Here is a 13,425-nt window from a genome sequence, read left to right as displayed (position 1 = left end):
ACTTAGAATTAGGACTTAGAACTGTGTTTTCCTCTGGGCTGCCTGTCTTGTCTTGTGTCCCCTGAAAAATAACTTCAGCAGGAGCTTCCTGGTTGAATCCAGTTCAATAAAACTACGTTCTGTCAAAGTTTCTGAACTGTTGTTTACACGAGCTGCTTCCCTTTGATGAAAGCCTTTGAGGTGTGCTGTGAAGTAGTGCCCCCTGGCGCCTCTGACAGGAACTGCGACTTCACATCACCATTAAAAAAAGTACTTTCACTTTCCAAACGTCACTGGAAGACGGAAGTGGAGAAACCCTCCTGTGGGCACATCCTCAGGAGAAGATATGAAGCGCTGGATTCAATCTTCACACCCCCAGAGACTTTTGATCTGTCTCACATCTGGTTGCACATCTGGAGTTGTGGATTCCTTCAGTGATGGACCCGCTGTTCTTCCTGAATTCGGAGCAGCTGCTGCTCTTCTTCCACTGTCACAAAACCGAGATGTCGTGCATGGAAGACCCGGACACCTTCCTCCGGCAACTGCGAGACCACAACCTGCTCCCAGAGGACAAGTACACGGTGAGAGAGGCTGCACACACACACACACACACACACACACACACGCACACACACACACACACACACACACACACACACACACACACACACACACACACACACACACACACACACATACGGGTCCTGTTTGGATGAAACGCGCGCCCACTTGTGAGAGCGGGAGATATTATTATTAGCAGTAAAATCCAATAGAAGAAGAGGTGTGTGTGTTTGTCTTGTGTAGGTGTGGTTCAAAAACACTTCCCATAAGAACAAATGTATTGTGTTGACATAAATAGCTAAACATATGAAATGTATTTAGAACAGAAGTACAGTGTGTGGACACAGTATTTCAGGCCTCTATGGAGTCTTATATGCAATAGGGAAGTTTCCTATTTTCCCCAGTTGCTACGCCAATATATATTTTTTTACTGTATATCTTCTATCTCATGTACAAATAAAATGTCACAGACTTAAATTATTTCAGTCCCTGACCCATGTCTGATTTTTTTCATCAAGATTCATGAATTATATTGTGATAAATCAAGGACAATGTTGAGGTAAGTTAATGAAAGTTAGTGGAATCCTGCATCGGCCTCCTGATCCGGATCTGCATCAAAATGTAATGGATTCTTTCCAGACTCACACCACATCCTTCCACCAAGGTTTCATTTTAACCCATCCTGTAGTTTTTGTATAATCCTGCAAATTAAAACCAAACCAACAAAATCAAAGGAAAAGATAACAGAGGTAACTATGACCAACATTTAACTTGGACAACAACTAGTCACTTAACCCACAGTCTGCAAGTGGTTACTGTACATACACTAAGAATAGAAAAATATGAGTTTATGAAATATGAACTGATGCATTGCTATATCACAATTGAATCATATAATTGTGTGTGTGCGTAGAAATTCAATAGCGTGAGGAAAAAAGAAAACAAGAAGAAAGCCCTTTATGACATCCTGGACTGGTTGGAGAAGGAGCGATCACAGCACATCCGCCTGTTCTGGACATGTGTCTTCAAAGACATCATCCTGAACGTCTACCCAACCCTGCAACTATTGCGTAAAAGCCTTGTGGACGGTCAGACCCTCTTTGATTTATCTGTGGTCAGCGTGTCAATGTTCATGAACACATTCTATACATTGTCCCTGACTAATTACACCTTTTTATTTGTTTTTACAATTGTCCTTATTTGATTAAGGATTGATTATTTTACCTTTCATGGAATTGCAGGACCTTTCCAGTTTTACACGGAACTGCCCGAGAAGGAGGAGAAGGAAGAGACAGATGAAAGGAAAAGGAAGGAGCTTTCAGAAGATGAGGAGGAAGAGGAGGAGCAGGTGAGCTCAGTGAAAAAGAAGAGGAAGCTGTTGAGGAAGAGCTTGTGCGAGGATGATGACGAGCAGCAGCCCGGTCCTTCCTGTCAGCTGACTCCACGTCGGAGGAAAAAGTCCGGGAAAGTATGCCTCTGTAAGTCACCTCTCATGTATGTTTCACTTATAGTACCTGAAAGTCGACTGCTGTAGAGTGCACTTTGGGCCTCCTGCAAGAACAGGTTCATGTTCTTATCCTAAATTTCTCCCAAGTAGTTTTCGTACGGTGAGTTTGTACGAGTCAGATTCAACAAAGGTTTTCTGTGTTCAAATTCCTCAGATTCTCCCTTGAAGAAAGGAGAGAAAAGGGACATTTGGACTTGGCCCATTTTTAAGTCTCAGCTGCCCGTGACCTGTGGATCCCAGGAGGGGATCCTGAGCAGGGAGCGACTGGCGAAAGGTCAGAGGTTAAAAAGGAATAATTGGGGGAAAAAAGGGGGGTGGGGGTGGTTGATTGAGGACATGATTTCAATTTTTCTGACTGTTAACGATGACATATATTTCATGAACACATTTCCTTTCCTCTGTGTGTTTCAGGGGAGTCGTGCATTATGTTCCAGAAAAAGTGGTTTACTCCAGCTGGATTTGAGAAGTCTGCAGGGAAGGGAAGCTCAAAGAACTGGAAGTTCAGCATTAGGTGCATGGGTACCCCACTGGCAAGACTTATAGATGTTTGTTGAAAATAAATTATTTTTCTATATTAAACACAAATCACTTCACATGCTATTTGCGGTATAAAAAAAACCAAAACGTTTTTCTCTTCAGGAAGGGAACCTGACATCAGCAAACTACAGAAGAGGCAAAAAAGTGAAATCAAGACAGGTGAAAATATTATGAATCAAAAATTCAACATAATTCAGACTCAGTATCATCTTCTTATCACTTATCATCGGGGTTGTTTCTTCCTTGCAGGCCAAGAGATCCCTGTTTTCATCTGAGACAGGTTTGTATTAGTGCAAAACACTGATATTGAAAACTGTAGTATATTTATAGATACCAGAGCATCTGCTAATCTCAGGTAAAAAATTTAAATGTCATAATTTTATATTTGCATATGTATTTTTACCTGGGCTTAAATTTCGACTGTGGATTTCATGAAGTTCCTTATGAACTTTTGAGCTTCAAATATATTTATTTGAGAGAAGTACATATAAATATATATATATATATATATACAGGCAGAGTGAGCATCTGTATGTGACTGATATGTACATGTAAAAGTACCTCAAATTTGCTTTGTTCTTTTTTAGTGTCTGAGGAAGAAGAAGATGATGATGAAAATGAGGATGAGGAGGTGGAGGACCTGGAAAACCAGACGGACAATGTTTCTTATAGCGACAAAGAAAATTCTTCAGATGTCCCAGGTGCTTGTTTATATGAAGATACATTTATGCTAAGAAAAGTTTAAGTTTCTCAAACTCTCAGCATGTGTCCGCTGCAGATGAAGACAGAGAGACTGAGGAACAGACAGAGCAGGAGCCAGAAGTCCACAAAGTCTTCAAAGTGGCATGTGGAGATGCAACTGGGACTTTACACCAAAAACGATTTGGATCAGGTAACGTTCGCTGTGAATGAGGCGCTCGAGGAAGTTGTATTTGCTTTGTTTTTGTGATACTGTGAACATGTAATGCTGTGAACTAAACCGACCAAACCAACGTGTCCCATCTGATCTGTCTGTCTCCACCAGGGACTCGTGGGAAGTGTATTCGAACAGAGAGAAGCTGGTTGACCCCCATGGAGTTTTTGAAGGAGACATCAAGTCAGTCAGACTTATGGAGGAAAGAAATCATGTTTGAAGGACAACCACTCTGTGCTCTCATAGAGGTATAGTGTGTGTGTGTGTGTGTGTGTGATTTGTGTTTTGGATGGATGGAGCTCTGAACAAAGAAACAAAGAGGAAGACGATGTTGATTTATTTTTGATTTCAGGCGGAGGTCTTGAAGATCCACTCACTGCTGTGTAAGTGCAGACTGTGCAAACCAAATAAAAAAGATCTGGTAAGTTCCTTCATCCGTACAATTTCTCCACCTTTCATTGGCCTTTACTCTGCATGAAGAACACTCTAACTTTTTTATCTCGGTGGTCCAGCGGTTGTGAAGAAAGATGTAGTCGAGCTGCGTGTTAACAAACTTTCTGTCATGTGCTGTGTGTCCCGCCAGGAGGATCAGATAAACGACGATGAGTGTTGTGTGTGTAAAAGAGGAGAAGCCGACCTGGTGTTGTGTGATTCTTGCCCTTGTTCCTTCCACCAGAAATGTCACCTGCCGCATGTAGACGACAACCTTTTGAAGTAGGAGCAAATCCAGACATAAACACCCTTTAGAATCTGAAGTACCTGTCTTTATGTAATAGTGTTTACATTGTGATGCATACTAATTTACTCACATATACTTCATTTTATGCGATATCAATCAGTATTTTATTGACCGATACACATGCTTGACTAATCTCAAGTCCGTCTCAGCTGTCAAACGTGATGTTTCACCACGGTTTTATGGCATTAAATGACTAATTAAAACTGGATTTACCAGAAAAATTAACATCAGTGTGACATGAACTACCTACGATGACAATTTTTGAAAAAAATTTGTTTGACGTGTGTGTGTGTGTGTGTGTGCAGGGACAACAGACCGTGGATGTGTACGTTCTGTGTAACCTTTCAGGAGTGGCGGTTCGGTAATAAGCTGGAAATTACAGCAGCCCTGTCCCACCAGATCTCTGATCACATACTGGTGAGCTCACCGAGCAACTCTCTGTCTTTGTCCGTCTTCACGCCTGTGTCTCTCACTCATGCTTTTCTTCCATCAACAGGAATGTCAGTATCTCGTCCTGCATCTGTACAGTGCTGATGACCAACAAATATTCGGTATAAACCCAAGCCTCTCTGTAAGTACGCTATTTGATGTCCTCCTTCATGAAAAAGTAGTGTTAATCACTAAGTTTATGTGTGACTGTGTTGAGCATTTCTTTCATTTCTGCTTGACATCCACAGTTGGAAAATTACTCCACTTATGTCAAGACTCCGATGTGGCTGGAAAGATTAGCAGAGAAACTCCAGGGGAAAGAATACCGAACAGTTGGAGATTTTGTGTCTGACGTCCAACTCATATTCACCAACTTTGCCTCGTACAACCAAGTGAGAATCATGGAAGAACTCTTATGTAACATTAAGATTCATCACTATGTTAGTGACGGGAACTGTTCTGTTCTTTTACAGGCTAACCCTGATATCCTCGTCGTGGGTGACAGACTGAAGCAGTTATTTCACTCAGAGTTCAGAAGAGTGTTTAACATCAGCGAAGAGAGTTGACTGACGAACAGCGTCAAGTTTTCAAACTCTGCAGAAGTTACAGAGATGGAGTTTAGTTGGATTTAGTGACTTGTCCCTTTTATGAATTAAATATCTGACGTGTCTTGCAAATACCCGACTTGACTGGGGAAAGCATTTTAAAATGTAAATTGTTTTTTTTATCATTGTAATTGCACATTTTATTTAAAGTCACAGTAAACCTAATTTTCATGTAATGCCACTTCTTGTGAACGCTATCATGATATTCTACTAAAATTAAATCAAAAGAGTTTTTGTTTTATTTGATAGGTGCAGCAGCGCTTGTTACCATTTCGCCTTCACTTCAATGACCAATGTTTTCATGTTTATGTTTTCCTTCTGTGCAAAACTAAGTGACTTGCTCCTGATGTGTTTCTGGTGTAAATATATGTCATTTAAAATTAATTTGCATCCTGAATAATATCAGGATTTCCATGTCAAGCATCCACATGCTTTTATACAAGTATATGATGTATCTGTTTTTATATAGTGATTTGATCTCAAATGAAGTAGACGTGAATTATTTTGAACAAAATCTACAGTAAGAACATACGTATGTACTATGTAGTATGTATGTACTGGATGTGTGTGTGTGTGCTTCATGTGTGTATGTAGTTAATGTGTACATGTGTGTACTGTCAGTATGTATGCACTGGATGTGTGTTTGTATGTATGTACAGTATTTGTACTTTATGTATGCGTGTACCGTGTGCGTGTTGACGTCACAGTTGCCAGCAGCCTATCAGCGCGTGCAGCTGCGCAGTCGCTCTGCGCATTCGTCAGCTGCGGTGAACCGCGCAGCCATTTCTCTGCTCCCCATGAAAACACGCAGCGGACTCGGCTGGCGTGAGTCCATCACGCACGTTACCACGTCGCCGTGCGGGACTCGATCCTCGTAGCGGCGCGTATCGATGCAGAAGTCGGCTTCGGCTGCCTGAGACCCGCGGCCTCCAAACTTTGTCCACAGACCAACGCCTGCGCAGACGAAGCACGCGGCTCCTCCAGCGCTCAGGCCCATGTCGGTGCTCGGGTGTCCGCAGCAGCAGCAGCAGTCATGGAGGAGAACCTGCAGGGAGGCCTCATCACCACGCATGTGAAAACTGAAGCGGTGGATGAACACACATCTGCGCCGGTGCCGAGCAGCCAGGAGCCGCCTGTCTGCGGAGGAGCAGGAGGGGGAGGAGAGGGAGGAGGAGAGGATCAGACTGCGGAGGAGCTGCAGGAGGCAGCCGCCTCTAAAACCTCAGTGCTGCTGTGTGAGTGAGGAGCATCAGCATGTAGACGTGGCTCCATCTGTCTGTCTTCATGGTGCAAAGAGACTGAATAACATGTCACATTCACACTGTCACAAATGTTGGGATTGAAAATATATAAAACAATGACTCATGTTGTGTGGCCATCAGATCCTGTGAGCACTGAGCGCTTCTTCACCACATCAGGAGATGGAAAGACCTACCTGAAGATAGCTCCAGGTAATGAGACATCACGAGACCAGCATTTTACCATTGAGCTGCATCAACCACGTCACCATTACTGCCTGTGTTTATTTTATTTCATATTTTTGATATCTTGTCTTTTGTTTTAAGTTTTACTCTTTTACAGTTTTCACTTTAAAAAAAAAAACACTTACCACAAGTGTTTCTTAGTCTAATGCACAACTTTGTGTAGCTTCAGTTATTTACCTTTGAAAGTCTCAGCGAGACCTCGGTACCACAACTTCACTTCCTGTGCAGAGTCTGGCTCCAAAAGGACGTCATCAAAACAAGATGGCAGCGCCCGTGTCTGGGATATTTTGGCTTCATTTTCTAAACCAGTTTTAATGCTGTATTAATGTGTCGTTCTTCTCTGAGATCGTTTTTTAAACAGAATCCATTGTGTCCTCCCCCAGCTTCAGTGATGCCTCCGGCTCCGTCAGACAAGACGCTTCCCTCTGGCTCAGATTTCTCCTCCAAAGCTGTTCTGTGTCTGATCGAGGCCGTCGGGCGTCGCTGGGGTCTGTACGAGACCCGGGAACGCTCACAGCTCTTCCAGAGCGTCCAGGAGGAGATGGCCTCCAAGGGTCACGTGCTTCCTGTTGAGAAGATCCGTCGCAAGTGGAACAACCTCATTGTCACGTACAAGAGGGTTAAAGACCGCAGCCGGGAGACGGGACACGCGAAGACATCCTGGGAGTTCTTTGATGTGAGTCTAACATGTAAAAAAACACTGAGGATAGGTTTTTCAGTGTGCAAAGTTCCTCTGGGTAAATTCTGTCTATACATGTCTTCTTCTCATTGTTGTTGTATCGGTCTTTTCTCCAGTTGATGGATGCCACACTCTGCGACACTGTTGGAACTCAGATCAGCAACAACAAAAGACACAAAGGTGGCAACGCGGCCTCTACGCTTCCCTGTCCTTTGGCAAAAATCGCTGCAAAACCCCAGCCCCCCACCATTGTCTGCCCGAATGGTGACTTTGCCCTGCCTGGTGGTTTGGAGTCAGTGGGTCAGGGAGCCGCCACCAATCAAATCATCAGTAGCACGGGCACCATTACCTCAGTGGCTACAGCGACCATCAGCCCGACGAATGCTCCAGAGGTCAAGCCCCTGATCGTCCTCAACGGTGACATTGTTACAACCAGTATTCATCCCGCCACCATTGTGCCGTCTCCATCTTTTATCTCCTCGCCTCGTTTTACGGAAACGGCCTCGACTTCCCCCTCCCTTGGCTCGCCCAGTAGCACAGACCTCAGCGCGTCACACCTCGTAAGCCGCAAAGCTCCCTCCTTCTCGTCAGGCGTCATTCCTTTTCGTCTCAGTGCGGCGCCAGTCAGCAACAGTCAAAACCTCCTCGGCCTCTCGTCGTCTTTCTCCCCAATGTCCTCCTGCCTCATGTCCTCTGCCGCCACCTCATTGTCTGCAACAAGCCTGTCCGAAAGCGAAGCGCAGAACCAGAAAGGACACGAGGAGCAAAGCAGCATAGCTTTGCTCCAAGAGCTTCTGAAGCGGCAGGAGGAGCAGGCGCACATGGATCGAGTGGCTCGCCGCAAGGTTGATGCCAGAGAGAAGAGGCGTGAGAGGAGGGAGGTGCGGATGGCGGAGTCCCTCGGGAGGATAGCCACGGCCCTGGAGCTGCTCTCCTCCAAACAGGACACAGTCATCGCGCTCCTGCAGCGACTGGCTGACAGGAAGTGATGTCAGGTGAAAGGCCAGCAAACAGAAGCTCTCTAAAAAACCTTTGGTATCAAACGACCTCGTACTCGACATGATGGAAAACAACTTTTGTAAATTAAGAATAATTGAAGTGTAATGTTGCTGTGACATGACGTTCAGAGCATTCAAGGGATAGTTCACTGAAAAATGAAAATCCCCTCATTATCTCCTCACCACTGTGCAGATGGAGGCGTGGGGGAAGTGTTTGAGTCCACAAAACACTTTCAGGGGTAAACTCTGTTGCAGCAGAATCCAGAGAGTCCTTCTTCATACGTGATAAAACAGAAAAAACATATCCTGCCTCCATTCTGCTCCTGTGGTGTCATCAAGCGTCGGCAAGCCTCAGTATTCATATTCGACTCGAATCGACGTCATTTTTATCCTAAAAGTCTTCTGACATCTTCCTATCTTCACCGAGCATCGGACATGCTAACATCCACTAGCTTAGCACCTTCCGATGGACTGTTAGCTTAAAGCCTAGTTTATGCTTCTGCGTCGCATCGACGCCGTGGACCCCAACGCCGTAGCCTGACGCGCACCTCTCAGAAATCCTAACTACGCGTCGCATTGACACGGATCGCAAGTGCTGTGATTGGTTCGCTCAGAACTTAAGTTCCTGCAGTTGCTTTTTCCGGTCTTTCTTCCTCGTCGTAAAACCACCTCTGCAAACGTCTTGTCTGTCGCCTGCGCTTCAACATTTGCAATATAAGCATTTGTTCTTCAATATTGATGAGCTCCAACTCCAAATACAGCTGCTCCACCTCGGTCACCATTGTTTACTGTTTACTTTACGGATGAAAAAGCGAGGATTCGGCTATCACCACACAAACACACAGCCCAACATGGCGGTGAATTGCAGAGCAACACGTTCCCTCGACGCAGAACTTCGAATGCTCAACAACTGCGTGACACAGAAGCATAAACTAGGCTTTAGGCTAAAAACACGGTGTCATTCGCCTTGTTTCGATGTGAACCTCACTGTGGTGGTTTGCTAACCAAGTGTCTGCCTCTCACAGATTGTTTCATTTTCCTACATCCACTTCAACAATTAAAACCTTCACACATCACATGGTTGTGTCGTGTTCCCTGCTGGAAAGTAGCTGTGAATGAAACTCACACTGAGTCGTGGATTTATGAGACAACCTGGCTCTTTCCCTTCTGACAGTAACAAGATGTACTTTTGTACAAGTGTCAATCTCTGCAGTAAAGAAACGGTGATGCAGAAATCTTGGAGAGGAAATGTATCTTTTGAAATTGTGACATAAGCTTAAAATCTAATGATTTCAGAACATTTGTATTGGGACATTTTCAATGTAACAAAATGTGGAAAGATTTTCCTGTTGTGATACGATCCTCGTTCTTTGTTCTGCTTCGGTTGAAAATTGAAGATTATAAGAGAAATGCTCTGCACAGCTGCACATGTGATTAAGTATACTTAAGTTATACAAATGAAGAGCGGATACACTTGACCGACGCAGAAATTAACGGTAATGCAGCTTAGTTCAGCTCCAGTCTGATTCCCAGAGGAAAACCCCACGTGTCTCCTTCTGTCTCCAGGCTGAAGAGAAATCCAGGTGGTGTGTGAGACACATCGTAGTTTGAATCCATCGGATGTGTGCCGCCAATGAATTTCTCAAAATGCCAGAGAGCTACAAGCTAAGCTGTATTTATTACCAGCTGTGTTTGCATTCAGGTGAAACATTGAAAAACAGAATCGTTATTTTGTACATGTGTATTCACAGTTCAGTCCGAGAGGTGAAACACGACTGCAGCAGCTAGTCGGTCATATCCTCTTCATCATCGTCATCTTCATCAAAGTACTTTTCCTCAGCATCTCTGTTGACAATGTCCAAGTTGTCGTAGTCTGGGTTTTCATCCACTTCACTAAAATGGACAAAAACAAAAAATGCACAATTACTATACTGTACTATTAAGAGCTAATTCAAACACTCACAGAAGTTATAATATTCTGGACATGAAGACCAATTTAACATTCAACATCCCAATTAGATTCCAATTTAATTTGCAGACTTCTGCACACAGACATCTACAAACTGGATTTGACCAATTAGACTTAGCTTCCATTTGTTATCATTGAAAATTGAATTATAATAATATAATAATGACACAGCAGGCGCATATCAACCCTGTCAGGAAGGTTTTCATCAACGTTTCTTTGTTGAAGGATAAAACAACAACTATGAAAACCAGCAGCTTCTCTTTTATGTCCATGTGTAAATAGAGAATATAAAGGCCCAGTGTGTGGGGGTGTGGCTGACCTGTAGTTGAAATCTTTGTCTTTGCCGTCTAAGAAGCGCTGGTGCATCTGACTGATGAACTCCTCCCGGAGCAGAGCCTTCTCCTCAGCTGTTGGCTCCCTTTCACTCTCCTGGACTCTATTATCTTCAGTTTGAACACAGACACAAACACATGCTGACAAAAACCACAGAGGTAAAAGTAACTTCAGCACCAACTGTAGCCCACTCTCACCATCATCTTCCTCATCTTCCTCCTCCTCCTCCAGTGCACCCTCCTCTCTCTCCTGCTCCTCTTGCAGTCGATTCTGGATGAGACGCTCCTGGTAGGAGTTGAGGAGGAGGTGGGCGAGCCCTCCGGCGCCTCCTGCTGGGGCCCCTGGTCCCCCTGGTGCACCGTCCAACATGGCTTCCTGGGAGCGCTCCAGCACCTTAAGCAGATGACACTCACATTTTTATTTTATTTAGAGAAATTTCTTTAAACCTAAACTGAACAAAAATTTTACAGAATGAAACTCACCTCCTCATCTGTCAGGTACTGGCCAATATATTGCTCATACAGGAGCGGCTCCCTGATCCGCATCTGTTCTTCACTGAAATACTGACCCTCTACGAGAGGAGGTAGAGCAGGAGAAGAGATGAAGACAGTTTCAGTTCATCTATATCATCAGATCTATAATCTTTAGCCCAAAAAGTCTGCATGATACAACTGTGGGCGAGTGGAGCCCCTACCCTTCTGCAGGGCTCTGAGGGCTGCGTAGCGCTGGTTTCTGACCCTGGTTCTGTTCGTGCATTCTTCATCCCGTTTCTGTATCACGCTGCTGTAGTGTAGAGCTCGAGGGTCTGAGCAGACGTGGGCAAACGCTGACAGATCCTGAGGTTTCAGACACGCCTGGAAACAGAGTAAACAACGACACAATGAGATATATTTCATTCTGGTCATGTCGGCAGCAAGATGGATTTCTGTAGTGTGTTTAATCTTGGATTATCTTTTTGTTTCTAGCTCATTCTAATTGATTTTGCACTTTGATGGTGCGGCTGATGTGTATAAATGAGTGAACTTGTCCTCGATGACGCCGATAAGATTGTGAAAGCTTCTACATTAATGTGACGAGTGTGTGTGAGAAGGTGCTGCGTGAGTAAACATGGCTTTGCTTTGTGCACATACATGATACCTCTCCAGGAACACCAGCGGTCTGTGTGTGTACTGAAGCAGCAGCTCGTGGCGGCGCTGCTCCAGACTCAGCTCAGCGTCTCCGACCTGCTGACTCTTCACCAGGCTCCCGCTGGAGGCGACAGCTTCCAACATGGCGTTCACACAGGTGGACTCGGCGTGGCTCGAGAACTGGGAGGTGCAGACATGTTAGTAACAGAGAACAACACACACACACACACACACTCACACACCAGGGTTTGTATTAAAAGCTGCTGGTCTCACCGGGATGTCCGGCGGCGGCTGCTCGGTGTCTGTGCGGGGGGTTGATTCATATCTCCGGGGCAGTGTCACCGGCTCCTCCGGTGATCTGGTCGGTTCTTCCTCGCTCTCACGCGGACTCTGTTGTTGTTGTTTTGGTGTTTTTACCGGAGGTTCGATTTCCCCCCACATGCTTCTTTAGCTAACGTGTTTCCAGCGGTTTCCGGTAAATAACTGTGATTTCAAGCTTAATATCCGATGTCAAGTTTCCTCCACATTCGACGTGTTGTCGATATTGACACCGAAAGACTTTGCAGATTTAACTTTAACGTTCTCGCGAGAAAATGATGTAAAAAATTACATTACATTTGATTTGTTTAGTTTAACTTTTCGCCGCCGCCATGTTGGTCCGTCATGTTTTAGGATCCCCCTGCTTTTCCGCAACCGGAACATTGGTTCCGCCCTACTCACCTGGGCGCGTGATTTTGTCGCCCTCTGGTGGTAGAATCTTAGATTAAATTATACATTTTAAATGACATCAATTATTTGAAATTTATTCATCTCTGTGAATTAACTAATCAACAAAACATAATAATAATAATAATACATCTGTGTATTGTCATTACCTTTGTGCCTTAATTTATCTGATCATTTTATTACAGCTTCTGTCAAAGGTAGCGTGTTGTTGTGTTCTGTAACAAGTATTAATATTCTATAAAGACGTTTGATATCAGATGTAAGAATCAAAAAGAATAAAACACATCAACACATTTGATGTTAAACCAATAACAACATCACAAAACCAACAAACTTGATAAAAAGACTTTAAATAGTCAATAATTTTATGTACAATTGAAATCAAATTTAGATTCAAGAGATATAGATGGATCGATTGATTGATTGATTGATTGGCTGATTGATTGTCCTGCTCTGAACTGATCCCCCCTTTCCACCTTTAAATACGGAAGAGTAAAATTCATGATGGCGCCTCCCTGTGGAGAGATGGCCACACAGCAGCTTCCAGGTTCACTCGTGGGGGAAAAGCTGAACAGAAGTTAAATAACATAACATTAAACATAAGACTAAATAAAAGTTTTCACAGCGTCACAATTAACATGTTGAAAAAGAGCCACTGAATCATTAAGGGTTGTGTTTCACACTGAAGTAACGTGTAATAGATATCGTGTGAGTAGGCCGACAGTGTCACTACTGAGTATTTTAAACTCACTGAGGAGAGAACTACCATCGTTGCAGAAGGCGACACACGTATTTTACATATTTCACTGTTAATCCTTCAACTTCTCTGGATTTAGACA

At 44.0% G+C, this 13,425-nt stretch overlaps 3 protein-coding genes across 4 annotated transcripts; 2 read left to right on the top strand and 1 right to left on the bottom strand.

The window, feature by feature from the left end:
• Window positions 1-251: 251 nt before the first annotated feature.
• Window positions 252-5,497, top strand: LOC109641056 (nuclear body protein SP140-like protein). 2 transcript variants are annotated; one of them, XM_069524784.1, is made up of 16 exons: window positions 252-560; window positions 1,454-1,628; window positions 1,782-2,018; window positions 2,202-2,321; window positions 2,459-2,592; window positions 2,687-2,743; window positions 2,834-2,864; window positions 3,172-3,285; window positions 3,363-3,476; window positions 3,609-3,745; window positions 3,850-3,918; window positions 4,081-4,211; window positions 4,542-4,653; window positions 4,733-4,807; window positions 4,914-5,057; window positions 5,139-5,497. In XM_069524784.1, the coding sequence occupies exons 1-16, from the start codon at window positions 417-419 to the stop codon at window positions 5,229-5,231; spliced, it is 1,887 nt and encodes a 628-aa protein (XP_069380885.1). In that variant the 5' UTR covers window positions 252-416; the 3' UTR covers window positions 5,232-5,497. The 2 variants fall into 2 exon arrangements, with proteins under 2 accessions (XP_069380885.1, XP_069380886.1); XM_069524785.1 differs by lacking the exon at window positions 1,454-1,628 and having other exon boundaries at window positions 259-560.
• Window positions 5,498-6,048: 551 nt separating this feature from the next.
• On the top strand, window positions 6,049-8,516 carry LOC109646333 (uncharacterized). Its single transcript, XM_020112068.2, has 4 exons — window positions 6,049-6,505; window positions 6,653-6,721; window positions 7,138-7,430; window positions 7,550-8,516. The coding sequence occupies exons 1-4, from the start codon at window positions 6,304-6,306 to the stop codon at window positions 8,420-8,422; spliced, it is 1,437 nt and encodes a 478-aa protein (XP_019967627.2). The 5' UTR covers window positions 6,049-6,303; the 3' UTR covers window positions 8,423-8,516.
• Window positions 8,517-10,090: 1,574 nt separating this feature from the next.
• Window positions 10,091-13,413, bottom strand: ccdc97 (coiled-coil domain containing 97). Its single transcript, XM_020112069.2, has 7 exons — window positions 12,134-13,413; window positions 11,864-12,040; window positions 11,428-11,587; window positions 11,216-11,304; window positions 10,931-11,126; window positions 10,720-10,843; window positions 10,091-10,324 (listed from the first exon to the last, which is right to left on the bottom strand). Exons 1-7 carry the CDS (start codon window positions 12,299-12,301, stop codon window positions 10,216-10,218), a joined length of 1,023 nt encoding a protein of 340 aa, XP_019967628.2. The 5' UTR covers window positions 12,302-13,413; the 3' UTR covers window positions 10,091-10,215.
• Between the last annotated feature and the right edge of the window lie 12 nt (window positions 13,414-13,425).

This window comes from Paralichthys olivaceus, chromosome 5, assembly GCF_024713975.1.
Source record: "Paralichthys olivaceus isolate ysfri-2021 chromosome 5, ASM2471397v2, whole genome shotgun sequence".
In the NCBI taxonomy this organism is placed as follows: Eukaryota; Metazoa; Chordata; class Actinopteri; order Pleuronectiformes; family Paralichthyidae; genus Paralichthys; species Paralichthys olivaceus.
This window is presented reverse-complemented; position numbering and strand designations above follow the sequence as displayed.

Coding starts and splice junctions, on each gene's coding strand:
- LOC109641056 (XM_069524784.1), top strand. CDS start 417: ATGGACCCGCTGTTCTTCCTGAATTCGGAGCAGCTGCTGCTCTTCTTC. Junction 2,593..2,686: donor CACTGGCAAGACTTATAGAT/GTTTGTTGAAAA, acceptor TTTTCTCTTCAG/GAAGGGAACCTGACATCAGC. Junction 3,477..3,608: donor CCAAAAACGATTTGGATCAG/GTAACGTTCGCT, acceptor TGTCTCCACCAG/GGACTCGTGGGAAGTGTATT.
- LOC109646333 (XM_020112068.2), top strand. CDS start 6,304: ATGGAGGAGAACCTGCAGGGAGGCCTCATCACCACGCATGTGAAAACT. Junction 6,506..6,652: donor TAAAACCTCAGTGCTGCTGT/GTGAGTGAGGAG, acceptor TGTGGCCATCAG/ATCCTGTGAGCACTGAGCGC. Junction 7,431..7,549: donor CATCCTGGGAGTTCTTTGAT/GTGAGTCTAACA, acceptor TCTTTTCTCCAG/TTGATGGATGCCACACTCTG.
- ccdc97 (XM_020112069.2), bottom strand. CDS start 12,301: ATGTGGGGGGAAATCGAACCTCCGGTAAAAACACCAAAACAACAACAA. Junction 12,041..12,133: donor AGCCGCCGCCGGACATCCCG/GTGAGACCAGCA, acceptor TGCACCTCCCAG/TTCTCGAGCCACGCCGAGTC. Junction 11,588..11,863: donor TGTTCCTGGAGAGGTATCAT/GTATGTGCACAA, acceptor CTCTGTTTCCAG/GCGTGTCTGAAACCTCAGGA.